Here is a 12,059-nt window from a genome sequence, read left to right as displayed (position 1 = left end):
TTTTACAACATTTCTTTTGAAAGGACAAATAAAATTAGTTTTGTTCACTGATGCAGTACACAGTACGTATTTCTGTCCCTTGCTGGTTGTGCTTCAATTCAGGAGCTTACTTTTACATAAACAAACCCAGGGAAAAAAAATATAGAGATCTCTGCTATTAATAATATTACTTGTGTTTACTAGGTAAATTTTCAAAAATCATTTTATTGCTTAAAAGACATAAGAATACATAAGATAATCTTTAATCACTTAATCTTTTCTCTGTGTCAAAAAATTCTATTAAATTTATAGGCAGATAAACTGAGGTGGTTTTGACAACCTCACAGGATTAGTGAGAGGATGAGGAACAAACCTAAAACATTGAAACCTTGTTAAATACAGAAAAAGGTCTTAGCATTTTCTACAATGTCACCAGAGTATGAACCAATTATTTTGTACCCATCTTTCCCATATAGGAAGAAGAAATATTGGGTTTTTTACAGCAAAACTGGAGGAGCAGCCTTTTAGCACAAAGACCTTATAGTTGTCTTTCTGAAGTTCCAGGTTTTGAGCAGAAAGTAGCTAAATATGAGCTGAGGAGTAAACCCAGCTGTGATCACATCCTACCTGATGAATGACATGCCAGGGGCATATGTAAGCAAGGATGTAGTGGGAACTCCAAAACTTGGGTGGCAAAGAGTGCAGTGGACTCCAAGCAGCTGGAAACACCTCAAGTAGGGCACATGGAGAAGAGCAGATGAGGGAAAAGGGTTGAGATGTTAAAAATGCCTCTGTTTTGGAGGAGAGAGCTGCACAGGATGAGCTCTAGGGGAGGCAGCGGGGGTGCAAAGGAATGTGGGTGGTGAATGGTGGAGTTTAGACTGGGCAGTGAGGGTTTGCCCTCAGGTGGGAGCTGTGTGAAGGACAACGCAGTCAGTTCACAGAGTTAACCAGGATGGTCGGATAAAAACGATGAGGGGCTGACCTTGACTATCACTGTAGATGTTCAAGCTAAAAGGATTAAACATCAGTCCAGTAAACTGAATTATTGCTCTCCCTGCCCAACACTTCCCAATGTGAGTTACAGATGGCATTACTAAGCCAGCTTTAAATCATGGATACTACCTTGGCAAATATAAGGATATGGACTGGTCTAAAATACTACTTTTTGCGGTAGGGTAGCCTTTAAGGCAGGTACTGCTTCTCCTTCAGAAATCTTTTAAAGCTCAGCACAGCAGTAAGCTGGGTGTTAGGGAGTTGTGTGCATTTCACATAGGAAGCTATGTGAAATGCACACTTACCATGGCAACCCCAAGCAGCACATAATGCACATGCTTTGGATGGGGATGGGGAAGGTGTGGACAGCATTTTCCTGGTTGCTGAGGTATGTGTAACTTTTAAATTCTGGCCAGAGAATTTTCGTGGGAAAAGTGCATCAGTACAAAAAAAAAAAAAACCAAATAAATGAGATGCAGATTTCTCATGTTGAAGTGATATGCACACACTGAGACCATATATAGGTAAAAGCATATGTCAAGTTTCGCAAACACATCTAAGTTTTATTACTGGAAATAATTTCTGAAGGCTCAATCCCCATATTCTTGTGTAACGCATTCCCACAGCAGCTGTCACACCAACACCCAATGCACAGCTTGCAGCACGAGCAGAGGAATACAGATCTGCTGATTATTTTTGTGCAAATGCTTTTGTTTTTCTTTAGATCAGTAGGAAAACTTGCAGAGAAACTGAAAAGCAAAGTTGGAACATCTCAGAGCAAAAACACTTCTGGAGGTTCGTTTATACGCTAGATTTCAGTAGTTCATGAAGGAGCGAGACAGGCACTTTCCAGAAATGACTGATGGACTTGAAAACACTGGCAGAATTTACCCCCCTTCTTGTCAGAGGCAACCCAGTCATCTCACAAGCACAGGGATGCCGGACTACAACAGATCTAGGAAGGGCTGTCAGCATGTTCTGGGAGCTAAAACGTGAAATACGAAATCCAAACCTGCACAGAGGACCAAGGAAGAGCTGCAAGACTGAATCCAGAAGAAAAGAAGCACACAACCCTCCCCCTGCGTGGTTAAAGTAGTTTACTGTGAGTTCAGATGTTAACAGGTCTACGCGAAATGTTTATGATTGCCTGCAACATCACTAATGGAGGTATTTTGAACCATGCACAAAGACTTCACCTCCCTGAAGTTAAGGACAAAACTTGCACGCAGAGAAGCAGGGCTAAGATTTCACCCACAACAAACATGTGAATAAAAGGTGCTTTTGTCACCCTTTTTGCGTCTACTTTTCCTTTCTTTGTTACTATTCTATTCACTGGTAGAAAAAAGAAAAAGCAATCCTGCTGGTATTCAGAAACATTATTTACTATTTCTGTACAAAGAGAAAGCATAGGTCAGATTGTGGTACATGTTTCAATTGATTTGGCCTGTTTTTCTATTTGCACAAGCTTCTTCAATAGTATTAAGCATTCATGAGAGATTGCTAAACTCTTCTGAGGAACTATTTTCTAGGGATAGCTTATTTTCAAGTACTTGCTTGGGTGCGGGGTTTCTATCATGTAGTTGACTGCCTAAGCCTCCAGTAACATGATTTCTTGCTGGTTAGAAGTTTAAACAGCATATTGTTGAGAACCAAGTGAATACTAATAAATAACTTGTTTTCAGCCCAGTAAAACACACTCAGCTTTTAAGACCAGGAAACAAATTCCTGAGTGCCCAGGAGCTGTCTGAATATCCACAAAGAATAGCTAAGCCTCAACAAATCAGGCAACCTGCATTTGGCATTTTCATTTGTAAAAGTATTTCTGAACCCACATTTGTTTGTTTGTACTTTTTCTACCATTTGCCAGCTCTATAAACAAAAGATGTTTCCCAGTGTTAACACTCAACTCATTTTACTGTTTGCATCTCAGTAGGATCTAAAAAACCCCAACACAGACCATAATACACTGCCCCCAAAAACTCGGTGTTTGCTCACCATCTTGATATACGTGTTAGTCATCAGATTTTTTTTTATATAATCTAATTTATACCGAAGAAGTGTTCACTAAATAGACATACAACATTCAACCAGTCACAAGTGCTGAGTTTTTTAACTGCAGACATCACGACCTATGTTTTTAAGTTATCAAATCATATTAAATACCAAAAAAGTAAACTAGGTGGCTATTTGTTCAGTCTTTCTAAAGGAAAAGGGTTCCCTTTTAAAAAAGGAAAACCAGCCATCTGATCTAAAGATAAGGCTGCTTCTCTCTTTAATAAACACAATAAAATGGTGCAGACATTTTTATTCCCTATAAAAATATTTTACAGTAGAATTTTATACTTAATTTATTTGTAATAGCTTTAGTGTTTTGCTCTTCCTTCTGGCTTTAAACTTTATGGCAGATTTCATTTCGTAATTATAATTCTCCACTTTACGTTACAAGTAAATCATCTAGAGCAGTTAATTTTACTGATGTTGTCATTATATAAGAAGTCAGAAACAAACACATTATTTTAATTACTCTTTAAGCACTTGGCATTTTAAGCACATTGGTAGGAAAGTAAGTTGTCGGATGGGTGCCCACAGTATTTTACATATTGATATGATTTTTCCTTTGTATGCAGCTGTAATATAACCAACCAAACAGAATGTGTGCTGTACAGATCCAGGCTTGGTATTTTCAGCAGCTCTGTACATCAATATGCAAGTGCACAAAGCAAACAAACATTATAAGATTGCAGAAAGTATCATCCTTGTAGCATCTCGTGTTTTATTGCCACTGCTTGTTTTTTATTTCTCTTTTTAATACGTAAGTACTATGCATTACACTTACACCAGTAAAGAAATCTTTCTCCCATCTTTTAACAAAGTACTTTTCAAATGGACTGATTTTGTGTCATTATAGTAATTATTATTAGAAAGCAGCAAAACAGTGTTCTTTGAATTCTTTTTGACTGGTCCATCAAATACCACATCGACAAGGCAATAACCATTCCGAAGGCTGTGCTAGAGCAATAACAAAACTATAATACTTACATTTGCACATGTGGGGGCTGGAAGCGTCCCTGGTTAATGTTGTAGAACGTGAAAGCCTGTGTGGGGTTGGAGCTGTACTCATCCACCTCGATGATGAGCCGGCTGTGCTGGTGCCTCCTGGCTGCCATGATGTGGGACTGGGCGAAGGCCATGTCTGCGCGCGGGGCCGGCGCCCTCAGGCCACCATTTCTGCTATCTTCCTGCTCCAGGGGCGAGCACCATGACAGCCCCCGACCCAACCAGCACACTCCCCTTCCAAACACCTAGGGCAGATTGGAGAGATGCAGCATGACTGTCGGACACTTCATCTGCTTGGAATTTGCTTTAATACGAGGTGACAACGGAGGGACAAAGACCGACTGCTCAAAGAACCCATTGCAAACCTTTCCAGCTCAGTGACCTCATGGGTAAGGGGTGGGAAGCACATCATGAAAGTAAACTTGCTACAGAACATAGGGGCAACTTGCTCAAGTATTTCAGACTTTTAATCCAAACCCAAAAGACAAGACAGTCATTCAGAAAGCCACATCAAATCATAATGTTTTTCCAACACAGTCATTTACTTTCTTTTTTTTCATAGAACTGATGAACTTTTATTCCCCATCCTCCCTCAAAAAACCCCCACCAAACCTGAAACTGAATACATGACTATGCACAACTCCAATGCAAGTTAATTGAACAAGAACTAGTTTAACTAAATTTTCCCGGACTCTGTGACATTTATTACAGAGAAGCATTGCAAGTGCCTGTTCTTTACATCAACAGAAGAGTGAATGGCTTTCCATGCACTTGATCCTGGTTTTACATTGTCACTGAAAGAACTCCTTGAGGAGGACACAACTCCTTGAGTGAAGGACACAAATATGAAGAGCTCCCCTCTTCAAACACTTTTCAGTCAGTACTAGCCCAGCATTCTAGATTCACAGGAAAACAGCATGATTCCAAGGCTAACACACAGTTAAATGTTACTAAATATTAAAAAATGTAAAATCCATACAGGTTTTATGTTTGGGAATAAATTTTTCCCCGAAGGCTATGCAAGTCTAGAACAGCAGTACTGAAAATGGGTAGGGGAAGAACAAAGTGAAACCAACCGGAATGCAAAGAGTATCCCCTAGAAACAGCAGAAAGTAATTTAAATGTGAATTTTACTCTTATTTCCCAGTTTTAATAAAAAATGGATTATAAGCTATAAAGGTGGGTATTTTTACAGTATAACTTTGCATCCTTTTTAAAAGTTGTCTGACTTAAATATTGACTTTCATGCAAGCAGGGACTCTTTTCTTCTAGGGAATACAAGCAATCTGATTCAAAGACGTATTTCATGAATAGCCATGCTAGAATGCAGCAATTCACGTAATATGCCGAGTTTTGGAGAGCAGGGCTAGAAGTGTTTTCGGTGGCCATGCTGATGTGCCTTTCTGCCATTCTGAATGGATCACTGTTGAGAGTGATGGATGAGGGAGACCTTCACAGTCACTCAAATATTTAAAGTTATGTACAAGTACTTAGGTCCAATTCAGTTTAGTGGCAGTCAAGCACCTAAGCATCTTTAAAAATCTGGGCTGCAGCCCTCTGCTTAACTACCACAGATGTTAAGTGCTCCAAGAAGTGGCAGGGTATTTTTGTTTGGGGAAATCTTGTTCTCAGGAAGCCAAAATGAAAGATTCAGCTTGGTTTTTGTTACTGGCTGAATGGCTGTAAGATGATGACAACTTGCTGTCACTAACAAGCCACAGCAAAACAGCCTCAGAATAAAGGAGCAGATTCCTGCATGCCCTCCCCTAGAACAGAGTGGTAAGGAAATGCTAGAATAACAACAAAGAAAATTTGGGATTTCAAACACTCTCAGATGCCGCGTTCAGGCTACAGAAGAAGCAGCAGCACAAAGGAATGTGCCAGAGCAGGGGGAGGGAAGGGAGGCATGATCCTTGTAAGAATAATCAAGTATAAATTGCTGCATTTAGGAAATAAGAAATTATGACAGCAGATGTGAAGAACCTTCCCTAAGGAGCTTCCTGTATTAAATGATGCATTTGTAAAGAAGTTTCAATAGTCAAGGTCAGAGATTTTACGAGGGGCAAACTGTTCTACGTGAACCTACTTCTGTTTGAAAGAAACTATTAGAACTGGTGACCTCTAGAAATATTCTCCAGTAAGAGAAATAATTTATGATTCCACATCTCTACATAAGGATTTCGAACTACCTGAAAAACACAGCCTTTTTTTTACAATTCAGGGATTATGCCCACTTTACCTACAACTGAACTGGGGTTATGAAGGAGTTAAGGCACTGCCTTAGGGACCTAGAATCTCCCTTTAGCCTTAGGAAGTTCTCAGGAGCCCACAGCAGCTGAGGAAACAGCTTCTGTCAGCCTTCTCTTTGGGTCCTGTCCTTTACAATTTATAAGTCAGATGTCAAATCTGCTGCAGAATCAGCAGATAAATGTGGATGTACCCCAATACCCACTCTTTGGCTCTCTTCCTCTTTCTGAACAAGTGGAATAACAATTACTAACACAATCTAACTCAAAAGACAATTTGAGTGAACAGAATTTGTTTGTGAACAGAAACACATCCAGTACACCACTTGACACATCCTTTAGTGCTGAAGAGATCTTTTAAGCAGGGAATCAACCCTTGCACACGGGAAAGTGTGTGAATCACACCATTAGGCCAGACTGAGAGAATGGCAGCCATGGGCAGTCAGCAGAAAGTACACTCTATACACAGGTGAAAAATGGGAAGACAACCTATTTCCCTTGATGTAAAAAAAAATGGAAGGGGAAAAAAAAGATACACAACAGCATATTGAGCCTTCTGCTCAGTGACAGCCACTCGCTGCCAACCCTGGACACATAGAAGCCATAAAGACAAGACAGGGAAAGAAGAAGAGGGGAGGGGAAGAAAAAGAGGGAAGGGGAAGGGGAAGGGGAAGGGGAAAGGAAAGGGGAAAGGGAAAGGGAAAGGGAAAGGGAAAGGGAAAGGGAAAGAGGGAAGGGGAAGAAGAAGAAGAGGGCAGGGGTGGAAAGGAAAGGAAAGGAAAGGAAAGGAAAGGAAAGGAAAGGAAAGGGCAAAGGGCAAAGGAGAAAGGAGAAAGGAGAAAGGAGAAAGGAGAAAGGAGAAAGGAAAGGAGAAAGGAAAGGAGAAAGGAAAGGAGAAAGGAGACAGATCCTGCAATAAAAATAAAATAAATAGCAATCGTAGGAATACCCAGTGCTAAACAGAAATCATCTATGTAACACACAGGATCAGTAAGTGTAATTCAATAGCAAGCTGATTTCAAGCTCATTTCAGAAACATACACAGATGTCTTTGAACCTTACCTTTCAGTCTATGGTTTTCTTCCTGCATAAGTGATTGGCTGACTACTGACATTCTTGGTGTTCGACAGAACAAGCTGTCTCCTTCCAGCTTGACTGATAACCAGACTGACACCCATTACTCCCCTCTTTCTGTTTCCATTTCCAATAGTCCCCCAACTCATAACTTTTTCTCTCTTTTAATATGCTGAAATGTATTGCTTTCCCAAACCACAGTATAAAATGCAGCAGGGAAATAATTATCTGCTTCTGTAGCATGCAAGTTTTAAAATTATATGCCCAGCATTACCAACACAGAGAGTTAAGACTCAAATCCCCACAGCAACAACATGCTAACCATCCTCTTCCCCCAGACTTATGGAGCTGCGGGATGTCTGCCAGGGAAAAACAGAGAAATGTAAAAAGGACTGCAAGAACATGAATACTAAAATAAATATCACAAACCTGGCTGTTGGAATCACAGACTGAGAAAAAGCTATTAAATCAGCTAAGCCATCTTCTTACTGAAGGCAGGAATGTTCTCTGTACATTATTTTCCTGCTGTTTTCTCCAGCGTGTGCTCAAATGGCCCCAAATTCCACTGCGTACAGTGGACACTGCTCCAGCCTTCAGAAGGCTTCACATCAGGCCATGAACTGTGCGGGTTGAAACATCTCTCCTAAAGAATTACTGGACTAGGGAGGTAGGACTACCCAGACATATTTAAGTACTTTATGAGATCCTCAAATAAATCTTTGCATTAAGATTTTTCTTTAACTTTTTTCAGCCTGAAATTTCTGGTGTTGTATCTCATACCGTAGCATAAATATTTCCCCTTCTGCACAAACTTCCCAGCCTTTTTATGCATCCTATTTACCTTTTTGGGGTTTTTTTTTCTCATTTCAAGCCAATGTTTTATTTTAATGTCACTTCCCCACTCACAGATTTTGCTTTATTCTAGGCTCACTCTCATGTCCACTGTCCCTCCCCATATCTCACTCCACTGTCCCCACTGCTCTCTCCATCATCCACCTTTTGTCTGAAGTCTAAAAACACCACTGACACTTCTTGAAAATACTTCCAGCAGCACACAATATGAATCCAGACTTGAAGCAACATGACTCAAGCAGATGTCACTGAAATAATAATTAGAAACCAAGATAAAATACTGATGATGAAAATGATATTAAAAAAAAAAAAGAAGTTACGAATTGGGAGAAAACTATAAAGGTGTTCTCTGCTGAGGAATGAACTTTGCTAAGTTGCAAACATCTGGAGGTCAAGAAGCACAATGTGACTGTGGCACATCCCAGCAAGACCTGAACAGGGACAGTTGCCAGATTTTTCACCACCAGTCAGACACAGAAAGAAGAGAACACTGGGACTCTCAGCAGTACCAAGGCCAGGGGCAAAGAGGCAGCTACAGAAAACGTTGCTCATTTTGCACAGACAGCCTGACAAGCTGGGGTTTGGAGAGGCAGTGAAAGAACAAAATGTAGTATCAAAAAAAAAAAAAAAAAGAAGCATTTCCATGAAGCTATAAAACATCAGAGCTGTATTTTTTTCAGGGAAAGCCAGTAAGACAAGAGCAGTAAAGTACCTTCAAGAGGAGCGTGAGACCACACGGTGACACACTTGCTTCTCGTGCAAAGCTCGGACACTGCTAACCAGGAACTCTTCCAAGAGCTTTAACAAGGGCCCAGGTCTTCCCTATACTACAGTGCCCTTCACAGACCACCAGATTATCCCCTACAAGGGGAAGTAGACCCTTTATTTAAACCCCCAAACAATCATTACAGAGTACTCTGCATCAATGGTCCAAATTGTCACAGTAACATTTTTACAACCACCAGCTTCGCTATCACAAATTCCTGCTTTTGCTTTAACCTCCTGACAAATGCTTGTTATAAACTGACCACCAGTAAGGGAACATACTGAGACGAGAAAAGAAACCACTTACTCTGAGAAATAAGCTGAAAATACTAAGGCTTTTTGCTAAAATACCCATTTCAGACAGTTCAGATAGAGGCCAATCAATGGAATCAATCTGCTATCTTCAGTTCTGCCACTGGAAAATGAATATTGAAATAATCCTAAAAAGGCATTATTCTGTGGGAAAGGATGAGCCAGGGAAATCACTCTGCAGATGAAAGCCCTTCCAGAGGGATATACTCTCCTCTTTCTCCTCTTCCTCTTCTGAAACAGAATGCAGGTCCTGGGAAACCAAAACCACTGAGCCTCCCCTTGGCAGCCTGGTGTGCTCACCTGAGAAATGAGGACTTTAAAGGGAAGGCAGTACAATCAAATGTCATGGAGTCACTTGTGGATTTTAATTTTGATCCTTCACACTTCTACCGATGGAATCATTAGGCTTCCTACACGAATATGATTTGTCGGAGACAGGAACATTTCCCATTGCATTTAAAAAATAACTAAAACTAAATATGCACTTCTAAGCCTTTTAAAAAAAACATCTGAGGTGGTTTTCTGTGCCAGCAAATCTAAACTCGATAACTGTTGTCAGTCAAATAATACTCAGTTCTCTGACCGTATCTTTTCCCTGGAAGTCATAGCTATTTCCACCCATATAAGCAAAACCAGGGGACATAATTCAGAATTACCTGTAAGCCTCAAAACCCTACTGGTTTTGTCCTCTTCCGTTTAGAACCTCATATTTCACATATCGATGAATACTTCAGTGCCTCATCATATATCGCATGTATTTGTTAACTGCAGATCTACAGGGCACCGAGCAATCTGGTTTCTAACATGCAAAAAAATCAGTGACTTCAATAAACCTCCTATTTCTCTATAATTCCAATCACCTTAACCTGCATTAAAAAAAAAAAAAAAAACAAAAAGCAACAAAATCCTCCAAGGTATTTCTCGCCATTCTAAAATATACGTCATTGTTCTCCTTTGCAGGTTGTAACGACCTGTCACATACAGTATGAGAAAATTCTTGACTGAATTATTTTTTCCTTGAAATTAATTACTTCCTTTGCTCTCAAACATAAATACTGCACATTTCTCTCATTATTTTCTTTATAAAGAACACTAACATACTTGTGAGCTTTAACTGTCATGAAAGGATTATATGGACACAGCAAGTAGGAAATGAGATAAATTAATAAGGTTTTGGGACTGTGTGGTAATATCCACTTCCTTGAAGTTCCATCCAAAAATATACTGTACCTACTGTACACCAAAGTTCTGAGCAGGCACCCAGGAAACGGTGCAGACACTGAGTTCAGAAAACACAAAAATGGCACATTTACCTAAAAATCGAATTCTGTACTTACTTAAAGCAGTTACCACCTAGAAACCTTCTTTGTCAGTCTTATTTTGAATGATTGTATGATTTTAAATTACTTTTTCTCATTTTCCTACTTGGTTCCCAAAACTATGCAGCAACTGAATATTCTATTTATGAAGATTTAATTATATTTTGGCTCATTAGCAGTATCATTTTCAGAATCAATTTCTCATCTGTATGAATAAACTGTTCATTTATTCAATCTGAAAAATCAACACAACCTGATAATATTGCTTTGTTTTCACCTTAAACTTCTGCTTTACCATATAGCCAATATATTTGAAACACTGGAGTGCTCGAAGATTTACAAATAGACTAAATATTTGTCCAGGCTAAATGCATTATTGTAATCCTACATACGATAGTGCCTGAATGTATAAAATATTGTCATATTTCAATGAAATATTTAAATGGATACATTTTTCTTAAGTAAAGCCAAATCTTTTTCCTGAAAAAGATACTATTTTTGCTCAATACTACCTTTAGTTATCTAAAAACACCTGCAGAGGTAGCTAATCTATATAAGTAATTACCTCTAGGGAAGGAAATTTTAAATAAATATCTAAGAGCCACAGAAATCATTCCTCACTCTAAAAAATTTGCCTTAGTCTCTGGCAGGAATACATAATCTACTATGTTACTGTAAACCATGTGTATATATTCATACAGGAAAAATTAGAAGTCCCCAAATGATAATATTCATTTTAAAGGAAAATAGCCAAAAATATAGGTTATGTGGGGAAATTACAAAAAATGGATATTCCAACAGGAATAAATTAGGGTTGTAGAGACTTGATTCTACATTTCAGTCTGCAATTTGGGCATGTCATCTGGTTAAACTCCTGAATCTCTCAAAATATTATTGACTGAGAAGAAGACTATGTAAGTACTGAAACATATTTAAGACACAGTTTGGTTTAATTTTTAATTGAAGAAAGTTCTTTTTCTTTACTGTAGTGTGACAACTGGCCACATCCTCATTTCCTAGTCTAGTACAAGCCCTGCTGGCTGAAAGCCACTTGCCTGTGACACTCACTTTATCCAAACTGATTTCAGTGCAAATTGTGTAGAATAAATTCACAGGGTCTTCCCTCTTCATGCAGCAGCACCTCTCGGCTGTGGATTCATTTCTACTGCCAGTATTCTCATCTGATTTCTGAAAGAAATCTGATGTTAACAACCCTTGAGAGGACAACAGCACAAAAGAGAAGTGGTCTATGTATCCCCGTAGCTCAAGATGAATGAAATGCCAAAGTACCAGCACATATGTCAAAGGTGGGATGTAGAACACAGCTCACGTGTTAATATATTTATAGTGATACTACTTCTGAGATCAGTGTATCTTTTTTTACTAAGGCCTGAAGATAAATTATAAAATCAATCAAGCAAATCCTTAACAGCTACAATTTTGTCCTAGACACAAAACT

At 39.2% G+C, this 12,059-nt stretch overlaps 1 protein-coding gene across 4 annotated transcripts in view; it reads right to left on the bottom strand.

The window, feature by feature from the left end:
* MPPED1 (metallophosphoesterase domain containing 1) overlaps positions 1–12,059 on the bottom strand; it is a 63,120-nt gene that overhangs the window by 45,866 nt on the left and 5,195 nt on the right. For 3 of the 4 annotated variants that reach the window (XM_039571291.1, XM_039571290.1, XM_010410268.3), the window contains exon 2: positions 4,015–4,277. In XM_039571291.1, the coding sequence (XP_039427225.1) occupies positions 4,015–4,166 (152 nt within the window). In that variant the 5' untranslated portion in view covers positions 4,167–4,277. Of the gene's footprint in view, positions 1–4,014; positions 4,278–7,340; positions 8,762–12,059 lie in introns of those variants that run through there. The other variant, XM_010410267.3, reaches the window with a different exon arrangement.

The sequence above is a fragment of the Corvus cornix genome, chromosome 1A (genome assembly GCF_000738735.6).
Source record: "Corvus cornix cornix isolate S_Up_H32 chromosome 1A, ASM73873v5, whole genome shotgun sequence".
Classification (NCBI taxonomy): domain Eukaryota; kingdom Metazoa; phylum Chordata; class Aves; order Passeriformes; family Corvidae; genus Corvus; species Corvus cornix.
The sequence above is the reverse complement of the archived record's forward strand: the minus strand, read 5'-3'. Positions and strand labels throughout refer to the sequence as shown.